This window comes from Rhea pennata, unplaced genomic scaffold, assembly GCF_028389875.1.
Source record: "Rhea pennata isolate bPtePen1 unplaced genomic scaffold, bPtePen1.pri scaffold_41, whole genome shotgun sequence".
Taxonomy (NCBI): Eukaryota; Metazoa; Chordata; class Aves; order Rheiformes; family Rheidae; genus Rhea; species Rhea pennata.
In genome coordinates, this window is record NW_026907682.1 from 2,084,711 (window position 1) to 2,111,735 (window position 27,025).

Sequence of the window (27,025 nt, forward strand, 5' to 3'; positions counted from 1 at the left end):
GAGCACAAAGAGAGTCATCCACAGGCAGACATCTGCATCACAAGGGTCTAAGGCTGCACAGGATGAATGCAGCACTCGCTGGGGGGTGATGTTAGCTTTCCCAGGGAGATTTGTGCCCTTTTCCTCTTCTGCTCTCCCACCAGGAATGATGCCAAAGAGAAACCTTCAAGTGGCAGCCTCTGAGATTTTTCCTTCCTACAAACTGAGCCCAGCCAAGAGCCTCACTGAGCCCAGCTCCATGTTTGTGCCTGCCGCGTAACTCTTTGCTGCAAGTGGGGAAATGCAACCACCACAAGCATCTACAAAATGACAGCAGGATGACACTTCCATTTCCAGGGCCTACGTAAAGGGATCAGCCCAGGGAGCAGCTGCACTGGAAAGGCTGTCTGACACTGACAGAGCAACTCAGCACTGCAACAGCCATCAACCTCATACCAGACCTCTGCTGTGCCAGCTAGTCTACAAACACACTGTCTCTGCCCCACACAGCTGCCTCGTCTGCTACATGCAACCAAGAGCCAGCAAGAAGATGGGTCTGCAGGACACTGGCCACTCACACTCCCCAGAAGGCAGCTCTGCTCACTGCCTTCTCGTCCCTCCAAAACACAGGCACACAGGGAAGCTCTTGTGCTAACATCACAAGGTGGCCAAGGCACTCTAGGCTCACAGGGCATGTGCAAATGATCAGCACAAGATCAAGCACAGGGCTGGCTCATTGGGCAATGCTGCTGTTTTCAGAGGGGAGGATTCTGCTTTCTTCAGGCAGAGCAGGCTGCTACTTTCCACCCCCACAATCTCAGGAACCTCCACCTACTCAGGGCAGGGATGGGGTTTTTCTTTAATAATACAACGCTACAGATATAATGTAGAAACATTTGAGAGTCCTTAAGGCCTCCTGAGATTGAGGCCTCCTGAGACCAAAGTAACCTCGCTTCCTTTCCTTTAGTTACTTGGACAAGAAGTCCCTGTGAAGGGAAAAAGTGTGCAGAGGCTTTGAAATGAGGCCCAAGCAAGCAGACAGCCCCAGCCTGGCGGTCTGCTGAAATGCCACCTGTCTGGCTGCACGGGCTTTGCAGCAGCACTCTGAGCTCCACAGCTGCATTCACAACCTGACCCTGGGCACATCTTCACCCCTCACAGAGACAGGAACCCAACAACTGTGAGACATCCTCAGTTTCAAGCTACAGAGGCTTTGGGACACTCAGACAAATATGTGGCACCACAGCCTTCTTGGAAAAGGAGGGAACACAGTAGCATTTGCAGAGCAAGCTGGCACTAACAGCATTTGTGCGATGCAGAAGTTGCAGCACAGCGGACGTGAACCTACACCCCAAGTCACCCATGGAAGCCAGGCGCACTTACAGAAGCCTTCACATCCACTCGAAGTAGCCTCACCTCATTCAGCACCTCACCTCTTGCAGCTGCTTTCACAGACAGATCACAATGGTGGCAAAGATGTTGACAGGTACAGGCACACACCCTGGCATCCTGCCTCCATCCTCAGCAGTTCTAGGACTACACCAGCAACATACAGGACTGGAGTAACCTAGAAAGAAAGAGAAAATCAGCGTGTTACTGTCAGCTCTGCTGGCCTTCCACAGTCGCAACAGTCGGTGGCAAATGTCTCCCCTCTGCGCTGAGCTGTATTTGTGAGAGTACAGCCTGTGGGGCCACAGAAAGCTTCTACTCCTCTTTTTGGCACAGCTGAGACCATGTCTGTATATCGGGTCCCCTCTGGACACCCCAGTTCTGCAAAGGCACAAACACACAGCAAGGGGTCCAGCACAGGGACACCAAGACAGTCAAGGCCTGGAGCATGGAGCATACAGGTAGAGGCTGAGAGAGCTGGGATTCTTAAGCCTAGACAAGACAAAGCCAAGAGGGACACGCATGCTGTGCACAGCTGGCTTATGTAGGGCACAGACAAGACAGAGATGGATTTTTTTTGGAGGTGCACACTGCGAGCATGAGAGGCCACAGGGACAAATTGGACAATGGCAAATTCTTCTTACATATTAAGAACCCTTGTTCTCCAGGAGGGTGGCCAAACTGTGGCACAGGGATCCAGGCACGTCCCCACATCTCCATCCAGGCAGATAATCAAAACTCTACTGAGAAAGGCCCAAATAGACCTGCTCCACTGGGACCTGCCTTCAGCAGGCTGTTAGATCCCTATCTCCAGATGTCTCCCCATTGCAGGCTCAAGGCATCTGCTGTTCTCAGACTCCTTCCAAAGGCACCAGTGGCTTTGCAGATGCTGCCTCCACCACTGACCAAGGACAGAAAGCCTTGAAGGAGTGAGAAGATTGCTTTCTCCAGGGGAAACGGTAAAATCTCAAAGACTCAGGAAAGCACAAGACCTTCAAAAACTGCAAGCCTGAACCTCAGCTGACAGAAATCACCAAACTGTAAGCATCTCTGGCTCACACCAGGATGCTCTAAGGTCAGAGCACGGTCATCAAGAGTCCTCACCCACGTTTCCCAGAAGGACACAGTGATCGCAGGCTGGGCTCTAGGAGCACAACACTGCTCTGTCCAGACACCTCCTCCCATGGCTGAGCACCAAACCACTGGGGCCACCACACAGCTCCAACACAGCCCCTTGACAGTCAGCTCCCAAGAACATACCTGCCTGCCTCCAACAACCATCTTGCCAGAAGGCCTTCACTCCTTCAAAGAGCTTACAGCATTCCCTTGCCCACTTCCCAACAAGCATCCCCCGCCTGCTCCTCCTCTCTCAGCAAACACTGCTGCAGATAAAAGATTTCATCAGGAAAAGCAAACAAGAGGCAAGGAAGGAAAAAGCAGGCTTTGTTTGCATCTCAGAACAAGGAGAAACACTCCGGATCCATTAGGCAGCATCCTACCTGCACATCCTGGCAAGAGCTTAGCAAGCTCAAGGCCTGGACCTCAGCGCACTGAAGGCAGCAGTCTGCCAGCATCTCTGGCCCATGACACCACAGCAGCCTCGGTCCTTTGAGCAAACACCTCCTTACTTCACAGGGCTCCTCAGCTCCCCAACCTGGCAGCACTTTCCCTGCACTGTACTGCTCTCTCCAGCTACCTTCCTCCATGTTGACCACCGAGACATTGCAGCTACCACCCAGCCCCACCACAGGCCATGCCTGCACAGGGATGCAAACCGCATTCATCGCCCCTCGCCTCTAAAAAGGGTTGTCAGCCAACATCCACAATTGTATCAGTGACACACACAGCACTGCACCACATATGACAGCTGGCAGGGCACCCCTATGTGCCCCACAACACACAAAGCCCAACTCTACAGCCTTCAACTCCCTTCTGCTCCTCCAAGGCCTTGCAACAGGCACTACCTACCTCTCAGCATCCACTCACAGCCCAGGGCCTGCTCACTTCCCACCTCCAGAAAGCACAGAGCAAGGGGCTCTCACAAGGGAGGAGCAGGCCAGCTCTTGCCTCTTGCTTGTGTCTCAGCTTCCATGAAAATGAAATCTCTTTGAAAATGGGGCCCATAACTTTGGGGGGATGACATTCCTTCATTTCCCTCCAACACCCTTTGCACTCCTTCTCCAGTGACTGCATACTCGGACAGAAACTCAGAGACCTCTAACGTGTTACACTTCCAAATGCGTCATAAAAGCAGGTGGACACCTAAAAGACAGGCACAGCATTCAGACCTTGCAGGAAAATCTCACAGCCTCCCTACTGTTTCAACAGGGGGAATTTCTAAAGCACACACACACCCTGGGAATCAGAGATTACTAATATCATTGTGCACATCAGCACTAGATTCATTTAGCAGCTTCAAAACTCTACTTGGACTCTAGCTGACCAGGAATAGGCTGCAAGACTCTACTCAGCAAGAAGTACAAAGTCAAACTGCATGTCCACGTTCACCAGAGAACATCATCTGCATTTTAAAAGTAGCAGGACTAACGCAGGATGATGGAGTGGAACAGAATTTGTGACAGATGGTATGGAGCATGTACTTCTTCTTGACTGAGTAGCTGCAGTTCCATATTGCTGCAGAGCTCTGCAGGGGTCAACTCCTACCCTGGGCACAAAACCAGGAGTCACCTCACCACCACCATCCAGGCCATGTTGCTTCTCCTGACCTGTCAGCTGCTCACAGAGAGGGGACCTCACAAGTGCAAACCCCCAACACATGCCTGCTGCTGCTATGGCCTTCAGGGACAGAAATTTCCTCAAAGTAACTTCCCCTGCCACGAACCACTGCTGCCCTAGCAGGGACTTGGACAAGAGACCTCACACTCAACGCCCAGGCCTAACTGCCTGCTGCCGGTCTATCAGGGACTCAGAAAGACGGGACTTCACAGTCACCTGCACAACCAGGTCTCTGCCTTTGGCCAAGAAGATTCTGAGGCAAAAATTACCTCACTAGAACTTCCTCAGCCACGAGACAAATCCTGGCTGATCAGCTGCTCAGGCAGAAATGATCTCAAAAACACACAGCCCTGCCGCAGACCTGCTGATGGCCGTGGTCACAGCCCCAACAGCCTCTTCGGGAGCTCCTGCAGGAAAGCAGCCCCCTCGCCAGCACCGTTGCCCCTGCTGCAGCGAGAGGGCACCCGCTGGCATTTGAACGCACCCGCAGCCCCCACCAGCCCCACTCGCACCCGCTCTCACTCCCGCTCCCTTCTAACCTGCTTCGCTCCCTCCCTTCTCGCACCTCTCTCTTCCCTTGGCCTTTTCCCACTCTGAACTACGATTGGCTGAGACAGCCATCATTCCAATCCATCCCCACCCTCCTCCTCAGGACAGCCAATAGGAGGGCTGCACACAGGCGATGCCATGGCAATGCTGTGCCCTCCTGCCCTGGCAGCCAGCTCTGCCCCCTCCTCTCCCACCGCGGGACGGTGCCATCTTGTGGGCGGCAGCGCAGGGTGCGGCGGGGCCTGGGGGCAGCCCGGCGCCGGGTGCCCGGGCAGTGCGGGGCCCCAGGGGCGGCCGCTCGGCTGCAGGGGCCCTGTGGGGCTTCTTGCTGCCCTGCGCCCTGGGGGCCGTGCTGGGCTTGGAGGGCAGCCCTGGGGCCTGTGCTGGTGCCAGCCCTGGTGCGGGCGCTGGGGCCCTGGGAATGACCAGGGTGCCGGAGCCTGTGGGCAACGTGCTGCTGCCGCCAGGGCAGGGCAGTGTCCTCTAGGCCCTCCTGCCCCAGCCCCTTCCCCAGGGTAGCCCCAGGGCTTTGCAGCCCTCCCGCTGTGCCTGGCAGGGCTGGGCCACGGCCCAGCAGAGGCTGCTCTGTGTGGGGCCGGGCTGTGCCCCGAGGGGTCGTCCAGAGGGCTGAGGAGCCCCATGGGGGCACAGGGCAGTGAGAGGAGGGACCAGCTCTGAGCCTGCTGGTGCCAGGGAGTGGAGGTGTGGGGTCGTGAAGGGACTGGGGGAGATGGCTCTTTTGGGCTTACTGCAGCACTGCACCCCATAGCTCAGAGAAAAATCCTTGGGTCAATCAGGACTTGGCAGTGGGGACCGTGCCTCCACCTGTTTCCAAGGTGCTCTCCCAAATAGGCTTTCTTTTGCATGCAGATGTTTTGAGTCCAATCTGCGCAAGGACACAGGCTATGACCATCTCGAGATGGCTTCTCTGAGCCCCAAACATGCTGTACCAACTTGTACCAAGCATGAAAGGAACAGATGTCCTCTCAAACAGGCAGAGGACCTGGGGTCATTACAAGGTGGTTTCCTTATTGTACAGGGACATTTCAGCAGGTTCTTGAGAGCCCCATGAGAGCAGCAGGCTGCCCCAGCCTCTGGGATGCAGGACCCCAATTCTTCTCAGAGCCAGATCGCAAAGGGGGACACGATCCGTGGAAAACCTGCCATGCATTCCCATGCCCCCCACAGACCCCAAAAGGCAATGGAGCTGGCCCCACAGAAGCCTTGAGGCTCAGCGCATCTCCTGCCCCATGACCCAGGAGTCCTGGCTGTCTACTAAGACAGATGGGACCCCCAGAGATGACTCTTGTGGCAGCCCCCAGTCCTGTCCAGCCACTCCCACAGCCCTGGATTCACAGCAGTTTTTGCAGTTACCAATCTTTGTGCAACATCTCGGGAAGAAGTACCCGAAGCCCTTACCCTCAGTGGAGAGCTGCAGGAGCCTTGGGAACAAGGAACTGTGGTCTCGGCTGATGGTGTCCATCCAGCAGTCCTCCATCTCGCCTCTTTGCCCTCGGCTCACCTCTGCAGCCCAGGAGGAGGGATGTTCTTCCCTTCACCCAACACTCCTTTTCATCGTGCTCCTGTTCCTCTGCATGTCAGCGACGGATCCCAGCACAGCCCCCATTAACTCTTGTCTCCAGTCTTGCCATGGAGTCACTACAAAGGCAGCGGCAGGGAGGGCATGAGCAGTGCCCAGCAGTGCCTAGGTCTCGGAGGGAAGTGAGGGCCCTCACCCAGGACACCATGGAGACCTCCCTGTGATGCAGCACATCCCGCTGTGACCTCAGCTTGTGTCATCTGGGGGCACAGCAGGTCAGTGCCATGGAGATGGCACCGCCAGGGAGAGAGCAGAGAGATTTCCTCTCCCCTCCTGGAAAGCAGGCATCTCCCTTCCCCCAGTTATTTTCCCAAACTTTCTGATAAATCCTTCAAGAATGTCTCCAAGTGGTGTCAAAGTCAGGGAAACATCTGAAGTGGGGACCTGGAGAGGTCACTGCTGTGCTCCTGCACTCCCTGGCTGCTGCACTAGGCAACAGGATTCTGTGCAGGAATCTGGGGTTTGGGGGTTGGATTGGGGTTTGACATTTTTACAGGATCAAAGTCCGGTGGGATGAAAAAGCACAAAGGGTGGCCACAGGCTGAGATGCTTAGGTGAGCCTCCAAACTGTGGATCACTCTTTTATTTGAAGTAGGGTATAGGAGAATAAGGGACAGGACGTAACCTTCCTCCTTTAGGCACCAAAGCAGGCTCTTTGATTTGAGAAGCCTTCAGCAAGGTTTCTCGGTCTGCGGTGCTTAAGATAGAGATGATATGCCAGAAAAGAGCAAACACACATCATCCAGAGAGCTCTACCCAGGACCCTCGTCCCTGCCAGACTCCAAAGCCATTGGTCAGGCCACGTAGCCAATTGGAGGAAGTTTTCCCATTTCCCATGAACTTAGGCCACCTTTCCTTCTGTGTGAGCCTGAGGAAAGCCAGGTCTCAACTCTGGGCTTCAGATGGTCCTTGGGCTTTTCAGTGTCACTTTGGGGCTCTGCTTCTCCCCTGGGTACGCTCCTCAGCCCCCTGCCCTTCCCCACACCAGCCCCCTGGCTCCTCCAGGGATCTGTGCAGCCCAGGCACCCTGGATCCACACTGGCACCCTTGCTCTCCCACGATCTGTACAGCTCTGGCACCCTGGATCTCCCACATTTGAGGATTCAAGGCTTCTCAGGACATCCCTCATACTGCAGTGCTGCTCTCTGGGCTCTGGTGCAGAGCCTACGAGGCACTGCAGTGCCTCAGGGCCTGCATTCAGAAGTTTGTAAGGGCACCTCCCCGCTCTGCAGCTGCTAAAGCTTGCAAGCGTCCCTACAGCCAACCTTCCTGCTCTTCCTAGTCTCTGCAGAGTGCTGGGGCAAGTCTTGCAGGAGGGAGACTCCACCCCCCTTAAATACTTCTCCATGCACCAGAGGCATGGGAAGTGTTGCCTGAGAGAACTCACCTGAAGCTATGACACGTTGTGGAGCTGAGGGCCTGATGGAAGCAAGTCTGGGATGACTGTTCCCCCATCTCCTCTCCTACTCCCAGCCCGAGGGTTAAGAAAGTCCTCTGGAGAGAGTGGTTGGTTTGGTATGGCTGGGATGGGTTTCCCTCGACATCGCTGGGTCCTGCCTGTGTTGCTCTGAGTGCCCAGAAAATTTCTCTTCTCTGGGGGCTTGCATCAATGTTTTCCAGACTTTTGTACAGAAAGATAGCTTGCTCCAAGAGCCCCCAAATCCCTCCCCCCACACACACACACCCGCAGGACGGTACAATCTTGTGGAGATTTGTTTTGCTTCTCTGTCGTGACAGACATCTTTTGAGCTACCGTCCAGATTACAGCAGGGAAAAAAAATGTTTGTTTAAAACAATCTTATCCCTGGAAGCAAATACAAACTGACTCCTTACCCCTGCACCTCCACCATTCAGTAGAGCAGCAGCTCATGCCTCTCTACTTTCCCTACCAGTTTCACCACCCACCCAGAGTGTTTCAGCTTTCCATTAGGAGGGAACATCAAGCAGTAGAAGTGGCAAAGAAAGCGGCTTCTCTCTTCTTTTCACTCTTCACCTGCTGCCTTAGGTTTCACTAGTGATGGAGCTCTCACAGCTCAGGGCTTCTCTGCACCTCTCAGGCTGCCGTGCTGCGACAAGAATTTCTGCTCTAAAGCAGGATTCAGGAAATGTGGAGGTTGCTGCGAGTTCTTATGCAGGCACAAAGCTGAGTGTATCAGCTAGTTACAGATTAATAATCTACAAGTAGAATCATGAAGAAAGGAATAGTTTCCCAGCAGATACAGAAGTATTCCTAATGGCACTTGAGGGATAGCATATGACGTACTGTGAGTAATTCTGGTTTCCTTGGAAAAAAAAAGGAACTGAGACTGCAACAAAAAGCAACAAAGGCAGGCTATGCAAATGCCCCAGAAGTGAAGTGCCAATCACACGGAAGTACACTCGGAGAATTCAGTTTGACATAGCCAAACTAAGACAGAGGAAACAGGATTGTTCCGTACAGGAGAAGTTGCTCTATGGAGAGAGAATCAGTTACCCTCACAAGCAATGCTGCCACAAGGAGCAATACCCATAAAGTTGCCATCAGGAAATGCCACTTGGATTTGAAAAGACTTCAAATTCCTGAAAAGGAAATTCTGCATGTGGCTCTCAATCAAGGAAATATCTCACAAGGGAACTTAAGTCTATCTATAAAATCGATTCTGCGATAGATTTGCCTGGAGCAGGTGACTGAACTCCAGGACCCAGGAGATTCTTTGGGAGGGGATGAGATGTCAAGGAAAAACAGGCAAATAGGGAACCAAACCTGACAGGCACAGGGACAGGCACAGGAAGCTAAGCAGTGCCCTTTTAGCCTCTAGGCTAACCCCACTGCTTAAGCACACAGCGTTCTTCTGTGCATAAGGAATAAGACAACTTAGTAACTGAGGAGCAAACCACAACAAATTAAAAGCTGCTTGTGCCTATGCGATGGAAGGCATCAGGCAGTCTTCTTGCCTCTTTCAACCCCAGGCATCACTTGGGTAAGTTTTAGAGTGGAAAAAAAAAGGAGCATGAAGTGTATATGCCAACTTCTCACTGTTCCTTCAGTTTTTCAAAGGAAGAAGATAGGTCCTCCCTGATTAGAGGATACCTCTAGTATGGCCATACTTATCAATTTGTAAGTTATAATGAGACAGGGATAATAAAAGTTCTCTCGGACTGTGACACTCTGAGAGCGTGTGAGAGACTGTGTCACTCTGAGAAATTGAGACAGGTACATAAAACCATAGAAAAGAGGAAAAAAAAGAAGGAAATGGTCCCTTTGGAAACATCATTAAGAACAAGCATTTGAGAACTTGCAATTACATGCTGCACTTAGATTCCATTTTCCCTCCTGCTGAGTGCAGTGAAAGAAAAGCAAAGAATTTGAAAAGAAACTTCACATACACAGTCAAGAGGTATGAGAACATGACTACACGGCAGCAGACATTACCTCATCCTTGAACTAGCAAAGGTTCCTTAGTCTATGGATATCCTCAGGGGTGGCAGTGAGGTCGAAAGCACTACTCCTGATCTCCTCTGGCTTGCCTTCCTCCGATGCAGCAGTGAGCTCTCTCACAGTGGCCTGAAAAAACACAGTGAAAGCGCAAAGGGCTCACTGAGCGCACGAACCGGGATGGAGCAGTCGCCTGAAAAAAGGCCCACCAAAAAGCCGGTCAAGTTAGACCTTGGAAACTGTCACAGTGTTTCAGAGCAGAGGATCACAGGCTTCCTCAGCTTGCTGCTCAGGCAGCAACAGCAGCCGGGTTCTTTGTTTCACACTCCTCGCTTGGAAGGGCACAGTTGTTTCAGGCTGTTCTCACTTCAGCAGTAACAGGGGAAAGAAAGGAAGCTGACAGAAAACAGGAGGACTAGCACAGGAGGACTAGCACAGGAGGACTAGCACTAGCACTGAAAACAGGAGGGCTACACAAGTAAGCAACTCAGGAATGAACACGAGAACAGCAAAGGCCTCTTGTGCCGCATGACGCTGTAGCCCTCCCAACACTGAGGTTTCAGACAACCACAGCAGGCGTTCTCCAGACCAAGGCACCAAAGACAGGAGTCTGGAAGAACTGGAGGCAGGTGAGCTCCAAAGGGAGCTGAGCTGACAACCAAAGGGGAACAGACAACAACACTGGAGTCAGGCAATAAAGACACCACGGTGTGCATTAGACTGGTTGCAACACGGCTGTTGGCATCCAAGTGTGCTTAAGGAAGGCAAACAACCCCTGGGCCTGTTAGGATAAAATACCTGGATCTGTAATAGGGCTGGGTTCACAAAAAACAACAACAAAAAAATAAATAAAGAAAAAATATCCCTTTTTCCTCAGGCTGTAGCATGACTCTGCAGGCCCTTGTTTTCCTAGCCTTCTGAAAGCCAAGTGCTAGCAAGCAAGGACAGACCGTCTGACTAGCAGACAGTGCAAAGAGTCTTCCTCATGCATAAAACAGCGAGAAGGATACTTTTGCACACAAAAGCACCCAACCAACCAGCACATTCCTCCCTTTCCAAACTCCCAAGGTCCTTCTTTGGGATGGCTGCTTTCAAACTATCCCACTGTGTACTACTGTTTCTGTGCTCAGAATGGCACAGAAACAAAATAAGTGACAGCAGGCAACCTCTGGGAAAGTGTCATTTCCTGAAGAACGCTCTCCTCTCCCCTGGGGAAAAATTAAGGCAGCAGAGCATTCTTTACAACATACAAAGAGTACAATGGCTGAATATACTCAACCATCATTCCCTAAAAATGAAATGATAAGGAACACTAGCTTACCTCTGCACTGGCTTGCTTCACTGGTTTGCCCTTGTCACAAGCATTTTCTGCTGGTCTGTAATGCCTGAGAGAAGCAGAGAAAGACAGCAACGAGTTGTTTCAATGCCATCACCTCCAGTGCTGATGAATCCACCTCAGGGTTAGGAGGTGCCCTTTTTGCAGTGCTCAGTCTGGCTACATCCTCCATTGCACAAATGGACAAGGGAAAACATCACATCAGCTTCCAGCACTTTTCTTTCTGAGCAGCAAGAGAAAAAAAGAGAAAAGAGAAAGAAGAGCTCACATGCTTTCCCACTGTCTTCTCTCAACGCATGGCAGGAGCCCTTCTCTTTTGCTGTGTCACTTTCTCTCATTGGAAAAGGGGGAAGCCACCAGCACCTCCTCTGTAAAGCCCTTGGTGATCTACTGGGGAGGAAGACTGCAAGCTGCATGTTATCCTGCCAGGGAAAACAGGAACATTTCCAAGCATACTTGCCTCCAAGCACAGTTAGCTCACTCCAAGTAAAGACCAGCACACCGAGTTACAACTGGACGTCTCCAAAATGCTCACTTGCATTTTAGAGGCCAGTCAGCAGAGTGACTATCTCCACCTGGAAAGGAGTACCATTAAACCACATAGACTCTGAACACCAAGCACATACACAGACATTCCCTGTATACACCTCTACTGCCCCCCAAAGGAGTACTTTCACTGTCACCAGAGATGGGACTGTTCACTCTGGCTCAGCCTTTGCGCCTAACACCTGGCTCCTGCTGAGGCCTGTCGTAGGCTGCAGGCAGCACCATTAGGCTACAGCGAGAGCAAACACATACACCACACCCTCGCGGACAAAAAGAATGAGGTCTGCCATCCTTGCAGGTTTTTCAGTAACTCTTTGTTTATACCTGCCAAGCCTGGAACTCTTTGGAATTAAGTCAATCCTTCCCCAGTAACCAAAAGGACCAATAGGGATGGTATGGACCAAACTTCCCAGCTCAAAGGTACTGGAAGGAAAATGCTCTCCACGCAAGGGTGTGTTCAAGTCCTTCTCCTTGGTCTAGCAAGGACAGTGCCCGTTTGCGGCCATCCTGTTGCTTTCTTCCTTAGCAACTGCAGGAAGAGAGGAAGCTTTCAACAAAGCTTTAGAGTGCTACATATAGTTACCTCAGTGCTCAGGCTCTTCTCTTTTCACAGCCCTCTTTTCTCCCCACTCCTGGACATGACACCTTGTGACTGTTCCTAATTGAAAGCTGAAGAAAGAAGTCACATTTTCACAGGTTGATCGAGAAAACTGAATACTGCACTGCCCCCGCACACTACGACAGCAGCTCCTGCCTATCTGCTTTCACCAAGTTTCCCCCCCACACACCCAGGGTGTTTCAGCTTTCCAGGAGGGGAGAACATCCCGGGGCAGAAGCAGCACAGGAAGCAGCTGCTCTGTTCCTTTCCCTCTTGCCCTGCTGCCTGTGCGGTCACTAGTGCTGCAGCTCTCACAGCTCAGGGCTTCTCGGCACCCGCCAGGCCGCAGCATGGGCTGAAAACCCCCACTGTGTCCCCGGGATGCTCACGGGCAGCAGCTGCCCCCAGCGCAGCGCAGAGGTTTCTCTCCCATCCCTCCCCTCCTCTCCCCTCCCCTCCCGCAGACTCGCCCAGGCCCCGGGGCAGAGCGGGGCCCTGCGGCAGCAGCGCCCGGCAGCAGCGTCTCCCCACGCACCAGCACCAGCAGCCAGGGACACACAGGCCCCGCCCCCACAGCCGAAAGTGACGCCCCCTGCACCACAGACCCTCCCACCCCTCACTCCTCCAATTGGCTCCCGTTGGACATGACCTCACGGGGCGGGACCCCAGGGATGGGCGGGAGGGAGGCAGCAGTGCGCGTGCGCTGTTCAGGGGCCGGGTGGGAGGGGGGCAGGGGAGCCGAGGGGAGGGACCAAGAGGGGCGTGGCAAAGAGTTGGGGGCGTGGCCGGTCAGGGCGGAGCATGCCCAGTGGCCCAGAGGAGGGCGGTGAGGGGCGGGGTGGGGGCAGGTGCGAGGCTGCCAGGGCCCTGAGGGTGGGGAGGGGGCGAGAGGCGGCTGCTGCCGCGGGGCAGCGTCTCCCGGCACGGGGCCGCCCGGAGCCTTTAGCCACAGTGGTGGGAGCTGCCGCGCCGGGGCCGAGGGCCGCAGGCTGGGCAGAGTGAGCGGCCAAGCGCGCAGGAGCAGCCAGAGCCACCGCGGCCCGGCTGTGTGGCTGCAGCGAACAGTGGCAGCAGTGGGGAAGGCCCAGCCTGGCCTGGGCCACCTCCGGCCCCCGGGAGTCCCCGGCTCTTGCGTCCTTTCTCCTTGTGGCCCCATGGCTCGGTGCCAGATGCTGTGGTGCTGGTTCCTCAGCACCATCCCAGCTGTGAGGAGAGGGTGCAGGTACAGCGGTGCTTGGCGTGTCTCCAGGCTGGAGGCAGGAGGCAGCCAGCACCACGGTGCCCCTGCTGACAGCCCCGCTTTTCCCCGGGACAGGTCCCCAGCTCCTCTCTGAGCCCAGCCCAGCTGTGGGCACCGTGAGGAGCAGGATGTGTGGAGGCTCCTGAGGGCCGTGGCCAGAGCCAGGATCTCAGGTATCGTGGCAAAGCGGCTGTGGAAGAGCTGTGCCCTTCTGGAGGGCACTCACAGCCCCTCGGGACACCTTCCCAGAGACAGTCGAGGGTCTGAAGGTGACATTTCCTCAGGAGAGCAATGACCCACAGGCCCATCACAGCCCTGTGTGCTCAGCTCTGCCCCACAGACACCTCCTGGCAGCGAGGCAGTGTTGAGGGGCATCTGCGTGTTGGCAGGTGCTCGGGGTAGCGAGGACAGATCCTGCTGAGGCCAGCAAAGGTGCTGCTGGTGCTGTGCATGTCGGGGAAGGAACTTTGTGAGCTTCCTTCAGACCTGCTGGTCTCTCCATCAGCTTTGGAGTCTCAGGCTCTTGTCCAGGCTTGGCAGCTCCTCTCCCTTCCCCCCACCCCAGCAGCTGGGACTTGAAAGCAGAGATTTGGGAAAGCTCCTTGCCTTTGGTGTCATCCCTGCCTGGAGCTACATGCTGAGAAGCCCCTGGGAAGTGTCCTGGGGGTGAGCAGGAGCTGTGAGGAGCCCTGCCCCATGCAGACCCCTCTCCGTGGGGGAATGGCCCTGCCCTGCGTGGGCCACTCCTTCACCCTAGAGCTTCCCCAGCCCGTGTTCAGCCTATTTGTAGTTATCCCTGTGTTGTCCCCAAACTGCATTCTATTATCCAGTGTGCAAGCACCCAACAGACACACAGGGTCCAGAAAATTGTTTCTTTCATTTCTGCACAGAGATGGGTGCCAGGAGGTAGATCCACAAAGCTAGCACACCTTCTCTGCTTCTTACTCTTCTTCCCTTCTTTTCCTTGAGTCTTGTTTACTATTTGCAGGGTTTTTTTCACAGCATCACTCAAACAAGGGTGGCAGCGTTCCTTTGGCAGGAGACTTGCCAAGTGCTGAGCTGATGGTGATTCAGCTGGGCAAGCTGGTGGGGGAGCAACCTGGAGGAGACACTGACTGCAAGAAGAGTGAGGAAGCAATGGCCTGGGATGGCAAGCAAAGGTGCCAGGTGGTGTGGGGAAAAACAAGCCCATCACGACAGCAGCAGGAATGCAGGGAGCTGTGGCATGGGCTGCACAAGGAGCCACTGGAGAGGGCTGAGGATTAACAGGCAGAGCGAGGGGTAGCCTTGGAGTGGCTGTGTGCTGTGGAGTGCCTGAAGAAGGGCAGCCTGTGCAAGGGGCATGGAGTGCAGGGGTGGAGAGAGGCAACTTGGTGGTGCTGCCCAGCTCTCAGCTGCCAGGCAGGCTCCAAAGCTGAAAGCAGAGGCTTGGAGGCAAGGCCATGGGGATGGGTGTGCCCATGGGGACTGCCAAGGCGTTGTGCTGGGGGTGCCCCCAGTGATCCCCGGGGCTTGGTGAGGGGTATTGCAGTGCCTCGTAGGCTCTGCACCAGAGCCCAGAGAGCAGCACTGCAGTATGAGGGATGTCCTGAGAAGCCTTGAATCCTCAAATGTGGGAGATCCAGGGTGCCAGAGCTGTACAGATCGTGGGACGGCAAGGGTGCCAGTGTGGATCCAGGGTGCCTGGGCTGCACAGATCCCTGGAGGAGCCAGGGGGCTGGTGTGGGGAAGGGCAGGGGGCTGAGGAGCGTACCCAGGGGAGAAGCAGAGCCCCAAAGTGACACTGAAAAGCCCAAGGACCATCTGAAGCCCAGAGTTGAGACCTGGCTTTTCTCAGGCTCACACAGAAGGAAAGGTGGCCTAAGTTCATGGGAAATGGGAAAACTTCCTCCAGTTGGCTACGTGGCCTGACCCATGGCTTTGGAGTCTGGCAGGGACGAGGGTCCTGGGTAGAGCTCTCTGGATGATGTGTGTTTGCTCTTTTCTGGCATATCATCTCTATCTTAAGCACCACAGACCGAGAAACCTTGCTGAAGGCTTCTCAAATCAAAGAGCCTGCTTTGGTGCCTAAAGGAGGAAGGTTACGTCCTGTCCCTTATTCTCCTATACCCTACTTCAAATAAAAGAGAGATCCACAGTTTTGAGGCTCACCTAAGCATCTCAGCCTGTGGCCACCCTTTGTGCTTTTTCATCCCACCGGACTTTGATCCTGTAAAAATGCCAAACCCCAATCCAACCCCCAAACCCCAGATTCCTGCACAGAATCCTGTTGCCTAGTGCAGCAGCCAAGGAGTGCAGGAGCACAGCAGTGACCTCTCCAGGTCCCCACTTCAGATGTTTCCCTGACTTTGACACCACTTGGAGACATTCTTGAAGGATTTATCAGAAAGTTTGGGAAAATAACTGGGGGAAGGGAGATGCCTGCTTTCCAGGAGGGGAGAGGAAATCTCTCTGCTCTCTCCCTGGCGGTGCCATCTCCATGGCACTGACCTGCTGTGCCCCCAGATGACACAAGCTGAGGTCACAGCGGGATGTGCTGCATCACAGGGAGGTCTCCATGGTGTCCTGGGTGAGGGCCCTCACTTCCCTCCAAGACCTAGGCACTGCTGGGCACTGCTCACGCCCTCCCTGCCGCTGCCCTTGTAGTGGCTCCATGGCAAGACTGGAGACAGGAGTTAATGGGGGCTGTGCTGGGATCCGTCGCTGACATGCAGAGGAACAGGAGCACGATGAAAAGGAGTGTTGGGTGAAGGGAAGAACATCCCTCCTCCTGGGCTGCAGAGGTGAGCCGAGGGCAAAGAGGCGAGATGGAGGACTGCTGGATGGACACCATCAGCCGAGACCACAGTTCCTTGTTCCCAAGGCTCCTGCAGCTCTCCACTGAGGGTAAGGGCTTCGGGTACTTCTTCCCGAGATGTTGCACAAAGATTGGTAACTGCAAAAACTGCTGTGAATCCAGGGCTGTGGGAGTGGCTGGACAGGACTGGGGGCTGCCACAAGAGTCATCTCTGGGGGTCCCATCTGTCTTAGTAGACAGCCAGGACTCCTGGGTCATGGGGCAGGAGATGCGCTGAGCCTCAAGGCTTCTGTGGGGCCAGCTCCATTGCCTTTTGGGGTCTGTGGGGGGCATGGGAATGCATGGCAGGTTTTCCACGGATCGTGTCCCCCTTTGCGATCTGGCTCTGAGAAGAATTGGGGTCCTGCATCCCAGAGGCTGGGGCAGCCTGCTGCTCTCATGGGGCTCTCAAGAACCTGCTGAAATGTCCCTGTACAATAAGGAAACCACCTTGTAATGACCCCAGGTCCTCTGCCTGTTTGAGAGGACATCTGTTCCTTTCATGCTTGGTACAAGTTGGTACAGCATGTTTGGGGCTCAGAGAAGCCATCTCGAGATGGTCATAGCCTGTGTCCTTGCGCAGATTGGACTCAAAACATCTGCATGCAAAAGAAAGCCTATTTGGGAGAGCACCTTGGAAACAGGTGGAGGCACGGTCCCCACTGCCAAGTCCTGATTGACCCAAGGATTTTTCTCTGAGCTATGGGGTGCAGTGCTGCAGTAAGCCCAAAAGAGCCATCTCCCCAAGTCCCTTCACGACCCCACACCTCCACTCCCTGGCACCAGCAGGCTCAGAGCTGGTCCCTCCTCTCACTGCCCTGTGCCCCCATGGGGCTCCTCAGCCCTCTGGACGACCCCTCGGGGCACAGCCCGGCCCCACACAGAGCAGCCTCTGCTGGGCCGTGGCCCAGCCCTGCCAGGCACAGCGGGAGGGCTGCCAAGCCCTGGGGCTACCCTGGGGAAGGGGCTGGGGCAGGAGGGCCTAGAGGACACTGCCCTGCCCTGGCGGCAGCAGCACGTTGCCCACAGGCTCCGGCACCCCGGTCATTCCCAGGGCCCCAGCGCCCGCACCAGGGCTGGCACCAGCACAGGCCCCAGGGCTGCCCTCCAAGCCCAGCACGGCCCCCAGGGCGCAGGGCAGCAAGAAGCCCCACAGGGCCCCTGCAGCCGAGCGGCCGCCCCTGGGGCCCCGCACTGCCCGGGCACCCGGCGCCGGGCTGCCCCCAGGCCCCGCCGCACCCTGCGCTGCTGCCCACAAGATGGCACCGTCCCGCGGTGGGAGAGGAGGGGGCAGAGCTGGCTGCCAGGGCAGGAGGGCGCAGCATTGCCATGGCATCGCCTGTGTGCAGCCCTCCTATTGGCTGTCCTGAGGAGGAGGGTGGGGATGGATTGGAATGATGGCTGTCTCAGCCAATCGTAGTTCAGAGTGGGAAAAGGCCAAGGGAAGAGAGAGGTGCGAGAAGGGAGGGAGCGAAGCAGGTTAGAAGGGAGCGGGAGTGAGAGCGGGTGCGAATGGGGCTGGTGGGGGCTGCGGGTGCGTTCAAATGCCAGCGGGTGCCCTCTCGCTGCAGCAGGGGCAGCGGTGCTGGCGAGGGGGCTGCTTTCCTGCAGGAGCTCCCGAAGAGGCTGTTGGGGCTGTGACCACGGCCATCAGCAGGTCTGCGGCAGGGCTGTGTGTTTTTGAGATCATTTCTGCCTGAGCAGCTGATCAGCCAGGATTTGTCTCGTGGCTGAGGAAGTTCTAGTGAGGTAATTTTTGCCTCAGAATCTTCTTGGCCAAAGGCAGAGACCTGGTTGTGCAGGTGACTGTGAAGTCCCGTCTTTCTGAGTCCCTGATAGACCGGCAGCAGGCAGTTAGGCCTGGGCGTTGAGTGTGAGGTCTCTTGTCCAAGTCCCTGCTAGGGCAGCAGTGGTTCGTGGCAGGAGAAGTTACTTTGAGGAAATTTCTGTCCCTGAAGGCCATAGCAGCAGCAGGCATGTGTTGGGGGTTTGCACTTGTGAGGTCCCCTCTCTGTGAGCAGCTGACAGGTCAGGAGAAGCAACATGGCCTGGATGGTGGTGGTGAGGTGACTCCTGGTTTTGTGCCCAGGGTAGGAGTTGACCCCTGCAGAGCTCTGCAGCAATATGGAACTGCAGCTACTCAGTCAAGAAGAAGTACATGCTCCATACCATCTGTCACAAATTCTGTTCCACTCCATCATCCTGCGTTAGTCCTGCTACTTTTAAAATGCAGATGATGTTCTCTGGTGAACGTGGACATGCAGTTTGACTTTGTACTTCTTGCTGAGTAGAGTCTTGCAGCCTATTCCTGGTCAGCTAGAGTCCAAGTAGAGTTTTGAAGCTGCTAAATGAATCTAGTGCTGATGTGCACAATGATATTAGTAATCTCTGATTCCCAGGGTGTGTGTGTGCTTTAGAAATTCCCCCTGTTGAAACAGTAGGGAGGCTGTGAGATTTTCCTGCAAGGTCTGAATGCTGTGCCTGTCTTTTAGGTGTCCACCTGCTTTTATGACGCATTTGGAAGTGTAACACGTTAGAGGTCTCTGAGTTTCTGTCCGAGTATGCAGTCACTGGAGAAGGAGTGCAAAGGGTGTTGGAGGGAAATGAAGGAATGTCATCCCCCCAAAGTTATGGGCCCCATTTTCAAAGAGATTTCATTTTCATGGAAGCTGAGACACAAGCAAGAGGCAAGAGCTGGCCTGCTCCTCCCTTGTGAGAGCCCCTTGCTCTGTGCTTTCTGGAGGTGGGAAGTGAGCAGGCCCTGGGCTGTGAGTGGATGCTGAGAGGTAGGTAGTGCCTGTTGCAAGGCCTTGGAGGAGCAGAAGGGAGTTGAAGGCTGTAGAGTTGGGCTTTGTGTGTTGTGGGGCACATAGGGGTGCCCTGCCAGCTGTCATATGTGGTGCAGTGCTGTGTGTGTCACTGATACAATTGTGGATGTTGGCTGACAACCCTTTTTAGAGGCGAGGGGCGATGAATGCGGTTTGCATCCCTGTGCAGGCATGGCCTGTGGTGGGGCTGGGTGGTAGCTGCAATGTCTCGGTGGTCAACATGGAGGAAGGTAGCTGGAGAGAGCAGTACAGTGCAGGGAAAGTGCTGCCAGGTTGGGGAGCTGAGGAGCCCTGTGAAGTAAGGAGGTGTTTGCTCAAAGGACCGAGGCTGCTGTGGTGTCATGGGCCAGAGATGCTGGCAGACTGCTGCCTTCAGTGCGCTGAGGTCCAGGCCTTGAGCTTGCTAAGCTCTTGCCAGGATGTGCAGGTAGGATGCTGCCTAATGGATCCGGAGTGTTTCTCCTTGTTCTGAGATGCAAACAAAGCCTGCTTTTTCCTTCCTTGCCTCTTGTTTGCTTTTCCTGATGAAATCTTTTATCTGCAGCAGTGTTTGCTGAGAGAGGAGGAGCAGGCGGGGGATGCTTGTTGGGAAGTGGGCAAGGGAATGCTGTAAGCTCTTTGAAGGAGTGAAGGCCTTCTGGCAAGATGGTTGTTGGAGGCAGGCAGGTATGTTCTTGGGAGCTGACTGTCAAGGGGCTGTGTTGGAGCTGTGTGGTGGCCCCAGTGGTTTGGTGCTCAGCCATGGGAGGAGGTGTCTGGACAGAGCAGTGTTGTGCTCCTAGAGCCCAGCCTGCGATCACTGTGTCCTTCTGGGAAACGTGGGTGAGGACTCTTGATGACCGTGCTCTGACCTTAGAGCATCCTGGTGTGAGCCAGAGATGCTTACAGTTTGGTGATTTCTGTCAGCTGAGGTTCAGGCTTGCAGTTTTTGAAGGTCTTGTGCTTTCCTGAGTCTTTGAGATTTTACCGTTTCCCCTGGAGAAAGCAATCTTCTCACTCCTTCAAGGCTTTCTGTCCTTGGTCAGTGGTGGAGGCAGCATCTGCAAAGCCACTGGTGCCTTTGGAAGGAGTCTGAGAACAGCAGATGCCTTGAGCCTGCAATGGGGAGACATCTGGAGATAGGGATCTAACAGCCTGCTGAAGGCAGGTCCCAGTGGAGCAGGTCTATTTGGGCCTTTCTCAGTAGAGTTTTGATTATCTGCCTGGATGGAGATGTGGGGACGTGCCTGGATCCCTGTGCCACAGTTTGGCCACCCTCCTGGAGAACAAGGGTTCTTAATATGTAAGAAGAATTTGCCATTGTCCAATTTGTCCCTGTGGCCTCTCATGCTCGCAGTGTGCACCTCCAAAAAAAATCCATCTCTGTCTTGTCTGTGCCCTACATAAGCCAGCTGTGCACAGCATGCGTGTCCCTCTTGGCTTTGTCTTGTCTAGGCTTAAGAATCCCAGCTCTCTCAGCCTCTACCTGTATGCCCCATGCTCCAGGCCTTGACTGTCTTGGTGTCCCTGTGCTGGACCCCTTGCTGTGTGTTTGTGCCTTTGCAGAACTGGGGTGTCCAGAGGGGACCCGATATACAGACATGGTCTCAGCTGTGCCAAAAAGAGGAGTAGAAGCTTTCTGTGGCCCCACAGGCTGTACTCTCACAAATACAGCTCAGCGCAGAGGGGAGACATTTGCCACCGACTGTTGCGACTGTGGAAGGCCAGCAGAGCTGACAGTAACACGCTGATTTTCTCTTTCTTTCTAGGTTACTCCAGTCCTGTATGTTGCTGGTGTAGTCCTAGAACTGCTGAGGATGGAGGCAGGATGCCAGGGTGTGTGCCTGTACCTGTCAACATCTTTGCCACCATTGTGATCTGTCTGTGAAAGCAGCTGCAAGAGGTGAGGTGCTGAATGAGGTGAGGCTACTTCGAGTGGATGTGAAGGCTTCTGTAAGTGCGCCTGGCTTCCATGGGTGACTTGGGGTGTAGGTTCACGTCCGCTGTGCTGCAACTTCTGCATCGCACAAATGCTGTTAGTGCCAGCTTGCTCTGCAAATGCTACTGTGTTCCCTCCTTTTCCAAGAAGGCTGTGGTGCCACATATTTGTCTGAGTGTCCCAAAGCCTCTGTAGCTTGAAACTGAGGATGTCTCACAGTTGTTGGGTTCCTGTCTCTGTGAGGGGTGAAGATGTGCCCAGGGTCAGGTTGTGAATGCAGCTGTGGAGCTCAGAGTGCTGCTGCAAAGCCTGTGCAGCCAGACAGGTGGCATTTCAGCAGACCGCCAGGCTGGGGCTGTCTGCTTGCTTGGGCCTCATTTCAAAGCCTCTGCACACTTTTTCCCTTCACAGGGACTTCTTGTCCAAGTAACTAAAGGAAAGGAAGTGAGGTTACTTTGGTCTCAGGAGGCCTCAATCTCAGGAGGCCTTAAGGACTCTCAAATGTTTCTACATTATATCTGTAGCGTTGTATTATTAAAGAAAAACCCCATCCCTGCCCTGAGTAGGTGGAGGTTCCTGAGATTGTGGGGGTGGAAAGTAGCAGCCTGCTCTGCCTGAAGAAAGCAGAATCCTCCCCTCTGAAAACAGCAGCATTGCCCAATGAGCCAGCCCTGTGCTTGATCTTGTGCTGATCATTTGCACATGCCCTGTGAGCCTAGAGTGCCTTGGCCACCTTGTGATGTTAGCACAAGAGCTTCCCTGTGTGCCTGTGTTTTGGAGGGACGGGAAGGCAGTGAGCAGAGCTGCCTTCTGGGGAGTGTGAGTGGCCAGTGTCCTGCAGACCCATCTTCTTGCTGGCTCTTGGTTGCATGTAGCAGACGAGGCAGCTGTGTGGGGCAGAGACAGTGTGTTTGTAGACTAGCTGGCACAGCAGAGGTCTGGTATGAGGTTGATGGCTGTTGCAGTGCTGAGTTGCTCTGTCAGTGTCAGACAGCCTTTCCAGTGCAGCTGCTCCCTGGGCTGATCCCTTTACGTAGGCCCTGGAAATGGAAGTGTCATCCTGCTGTCATTTTGTAGATGCTTGTGGTGGTTGCATTTCCCCACTTGCAGCAAAGAGTTACGCGGCAGGCACAAACATGGAGCTGGGCTCAGTGAGGCTCTTGGCTGGGCTCAGTTTGTAGGAAGGAAAAATCTCAGAGGCTGCCACTTGAAGGTTTCTCTTTGGCATCATTCCTGGTGGGAGAGCAGAAGAGGAAAAGGGCACAAATCTCCCTGGGAAAGCTAACATCACCCCCCAGCGAGTGCTGCATTCATCCTGTGCAGCCTTAGACCCTTGTGATGCAGATGTCTGCCTGTGGATGACTCTCTTTGTGCTCCATTTACCATCATTGCAGAGAAGCAGCAGCTGCCAAAGTGTCGTTCCGCTACTCCACAAGCCCACAGCTGAAGACACAAGGTGCACTAGGCCTTGTCCGCCTTGAGATCCACAGGGCTCTCTAGAGGCTCCAAAACTTGCTGGGAGACAGACCCCCTGGAGAGTTTACCCCGCTGCCTGTCAGACTGAGGTGAGGCTGCCCATCCTGCAAGCACAAGTGGTGTGCCAAGCAGCTGAGAGTTTTACGCTTCTCAGGTCCCCTTTGGAAATGGAACGTCAATTAAATTCATTCACCAAAGCTAGGGAGCTAAGTTGTTTGATTCTGCTGGCACTTCCACCAGTAAGCTGGCCACTTTCAGAGGTAAATTGGGTCGAGCCAACAGTGGTACATGCATCAAACTGGAAATGGAGGCTGTCATCTGCCCCCCTCTCTTTTCTGCATACCACTTACTCTTTTGAACTCTGATGGCCCTGAAGACCAAGAATCCATTACCCTACTGAGACACTAAAGGTACATACTGCCACTCCCCTATTCCCTTCTATGGTAAATGGGAACAATATTCCAGCAAGTAGTTCAGCCACAGCGTCTTGGGCCTGGTCTCCTAGTGCCGTCTGTTTCCACCACCCTAAAGGCAAAGAGATGAGCTCCTCTGAGCCAGGCTGTGGGGCACTGCATGACGATGTGGGGAGAGTGCCTGGTCCCCAAAGCTGTGCAACATCACAAATGGATGTACCCCCTCCCAATGTAGTCATGCCCAAATCCTTGTGTGGGAAGGTTAGGGCTCTGCAAAATACCTGCCCATGAAACTTGTGGTGTGGAATGTGCAGGAATGTCGCTGGCAGTGGGAAATATGGACTCATTCTGCAGGGTCTCTCCAGCCGCATCCTATCAGCCCATGGCCTTTTGTTCACGCACCTCAAGAGCACCTTGGACTTCACCGTGAGCAAGGTGGGTGATGCAATGCAGGCTGGGAGAAGAACCGGACAGGTCAGCATTCGCTCCCATGGGACACATTTCATCGTCCCCAGCGTAAAGCACATGTGAGTCATAGAAGGGAGACAGAAGCGCTGAGGAGCCACGCAGATGGCATGGAAAGATGGTGCTGGGCAGGAGACAGGAAAGCAAACAGTTGGAATTGTCCACCCGTGACCTGAAGCCAGGCACGCCATCACGAAGCCCTCATCCCCCAGCAGCTCACTCTGCTTTCCCCAGGCCACCCCTCCTACAGCCCAGCTGCCAACGCTCCTGTCTGTACCTGATCTGGCACCAGCCTCCCTCCTGCCCACTGCTCTCAGCAACCTGCCTGCTCTCCATCATAACAGCACAAGGGCTCATGCTGGAAGCTTCCCCCGAGCCTTGTGCTGAGGTGACACCGGGAGCATGGGGGTGGGGAAGTGCCTGTGAGAAAGATGAGCAGGGGTCAGGCAGCGTGATCTGCTCTTGCAGATCTGCAGGGTGGCCCTGGGAGGAGACATCAGAGACGCCATGCATTTCCTCACCTCATTGCAGGGGCCCTGGGGAGAGAGTGCCAGAGCCTGCATTGCTCAGCCCTGCCAACTCCCACAGCCAAAGCCATACTCACCAGGGCTGCAGCCCAGTTCGCAGGAGCCATTGGACGTGCTGAGGTGACGCACCTCCCGGAGGTGATCTTGCTGCTGCTTAAAAGAAGCTTCCAAGTGGGGTTGTCAAGTTGTCATGTCCTGGTGCTGCTAGCTCTGCCTCCAAGCAGAGGAGAGCGAGGCAACTGAAGGCAATCTTCTTGTGTCCTGAGCTCTTGCAGCTCTCCAGCAGCTCCCATGCCACATGGCTTAAGGGAGTTGAAATGAACAAGAGCAAGAGCACTGCTGAAGAGAGCCAGTGCCAGCTTCTTACCTGGAAGGTAGCTCCCGCTCCAACACCGTGGCTTGCACTGCACAGCAACAGCACAAAGGGGAAGAATTAAAACACACAAGGAGATAAAATCCCATGGGCAGGTGGGGTGAGAGTGAAAGGAGCAAAACATGGAGGCAATCTAAACCCAAACCCCAATCCAAACCATTCCTACCCGAAGCAGCTCAGTGCACATAATTCTCCCACCGCACTTACCTGCCTCTGTCCAGCTTCCAATGGCTGTGCAGAGCTCCTACAAACAAGGCACCAGCAGGAACACCAGACAAAGCAGGGAAGGACAGGAGTCAGGGTGTCATTCCTTTGCCTGCTGAGGGAGAGCAGAGGGTGACAGGAGGCAAGTGAGTCACGCTGAGGAACCTCTTAGAAGTCAGCTCCGGTATGGAGGAGGGAGATGTTGGGGACATCGCACAGCTGTGGGACTTTGCTTCCAGACAGGACCTGCTCTGTCAGTGCTCGGCTGCTCTCTTGGCACAGCCTTTTACTGCTCTCTGCCATCGATCCTCACGTGTCCGTCTGGGGCTCCTGGACAGCACAGCAGTGGTCTGTGTCTGTTGAAAACACAAATCCTGCAGTAGGAGAGCCCATGTTGCAGGGCCCAGATGCTGTATCTGGAGTGGTGTTGGCGTTCATCTCTTAGACTAGTGTAAAGGGCACAGACAACGAGAAAACTGTCTCACTGGGACTCCTCAGGGTCTCCCTGAATCCCCAGCATGGGGATGTTCTGACACCTTGCCTCTGCTCAGCATTTGTCATGGCACCCAGCTGCATTGCGCTGGTCTTTCTATAAACCTGGTGCTGCAGTGTCCTGCCAAAGGTACTTTTAGACAGCCAGCTCCTCGACTAACAGCTGTGGGGACAGACAGATGTGGTCATGTGTGTGGGCTCTGCACCTGCCAGTGCCTAGCCCAGCTCGTGCTCCAAGGTTTCCCCAGGAGCCCTTCATGCCCTTCTTCAGCTCATTGAGAAGGACCTTAACGAGTCTTTGCCCCTAGCATTGCAGTTCCCCCTCCACCAAGGATGACACTACTCACCAACTGACTATCAGAGCTCGTCGTGCTGAAGACAGCCCTCAGAGTGCAGCACTCCAGCCCCCTTTCCACTTGCTTTGGTGTTCTTTTGTAGTCCTCATCTCCCCAGGCTTCTTGGACTGCTCTCATCTCTGCTTGCTGACCGTCTGCTGGGCAGTCCCACTGTCCCTCCTACTGCCGAGGCCATGCGTGCCTCTTGCTGGGCTGGGCACAGGCCTCAGAGCTGCTTGCCTTCCTCTTGGTGGGCAGCCGGGTCCTCCCGGGTGAGCGCTGCCTGTCCCTGCCATCAGCAAAGGGGACGTGGCTGCAGCCCTGCACAGCGCAAGCAGCCGTGTCCTCCATGTGCCCCTGCTGGAGCTCTCTCTCCTCCCTGGAGGCAGCAGGGTAGCAGCTGGGGTGGCTCCAGCTAGTTTGGTTTGGCATGGCAGAGACTAGCGAGCTGCCCGCCCTGGCTTTGCTGTGGCTGCAGCTGGGTGTGTGGAGTGGCTGCTCTTTCTGCCCCGTGTCACCTTCCCCTGCTGGGGCTGAGTGCTCCGAATCTGAGGAGAGCACAATGCATTCAGGGCTTCTCTCTGCCGAGGGCTTCCAATATCCCACAAGGACACAGCTGTCTGACGAGGAGTCACTGTCCTGGGGGTTGGCAGGAGCCGGCAACTGTCTCTGGGCTTCTCGTCCTGCTTGAGCTGCCCTGTTGTCAGAGTTTGTCTGTAGATCTTGGTGAGATTGTGTGGCTGTGGCAATGTCACGGGGGCCTGCATACGAGGTGACAGGAAGCGTTGTATAGCCAGGGCTGCCAGCTGGGGATGGACTCTGGGCTGGCCCTGGAGTCGTGGCTGTACCCGCAGCAGCTGCCGGGCTTAATGATGCTGAGGGGCCTCCTTCGTGCTGGCTGTGAGAGTGGCAATCATATATGGCCTGCTGGTCGTAGGTCTCCATGCTGCATGAGCACTGGGCAAAGCTGATGAGCTCGTGGACAAAATGCCTGGTGCGACTCAGCAGCAGCAGCTCTAAGTCGTCAGCAAAGGCCTGACTGTCCAGGTCATACCTCCTGAGGTTTGTCAGGACGATGAGCTCCGTGATGGTGATCAGTGACTGGTGGACTCCAAAGAGGACTCTCAGTTTGCGCTGGAGCCAGGGCAGCAACCTCTGAATGCTGTCCGGATTGCGGGAGAAGAACTCTGCGGAGATGTCTTGGGGGTGGCCGCCATGGGGAACCCTTTGCACGCGCATCCCTGTGCAGTACAGAGTGCGGCGGAAGTTCAGCATCTCCTCCTCTGTCGCTGACACATGTCTCTGAGGTCTGCTCTCAGCACTGGTCTGCCTGTGCAGAGACAGCCTCTGGCTTGGCTCCCGCAGCCCCCCGGCTCTCTGCCTCTGCCTGCTGTGGCTTGGAGGCCCCTCCAGGCTGCTGCCGTCCTGGGCAGAGGATGGCATCTGAGGCGCAGGGGACTGCTGCTGCAGGTGAGCTGCAGGGCGACGGTGCCTCCTGGTGGCAGGGCAACGAGGAGCTCTCTGTCGCGGCCGCCTGGCACCAGAGCTATCTTTGGGAGGCCTCACGACATACTCCTGGTAGTCATCTTCTGCCAGCACTGTGTGCAGAATAGACTGGAAAACCTGCTTGCAGAGGGGGCATTCGGCCTTTGTTTTCGACCAGCGGAGCACACAACCAAAGCAGAACTTGTGGAAGCAGGGTTTCACGTAGGCAACGTCGTCTAAGCTGTCCAGACAGATGGGACATGTAGCATCTGGAGCTGCTGGTGT

The 27,025-nt window shown here is 54.9% G+C and overlaps 1 protein-coding gene across 1 annotated transcript; it reads right to left on the minus strand.

The window, feature by feature from the left end:
- Window positions 1-1,515: 1,515 nt before the first annotated feature.
- Window positions 1,516-27,025, minus strand: LOC134154786 (E3 ubiquitin-protein ligase Topors-like; the record flags this gene model as incomplete). Its single annotated transcript, XM_062601443.1, has 3 exons — window positions 1,516-1,546; window positions 23,262-23,313; window positions 25,774-27,025. Coding segments are annotated over 3 exons (1,335 nt in total), but the record flags the coding sequence as incomplete, so codon positions are not given.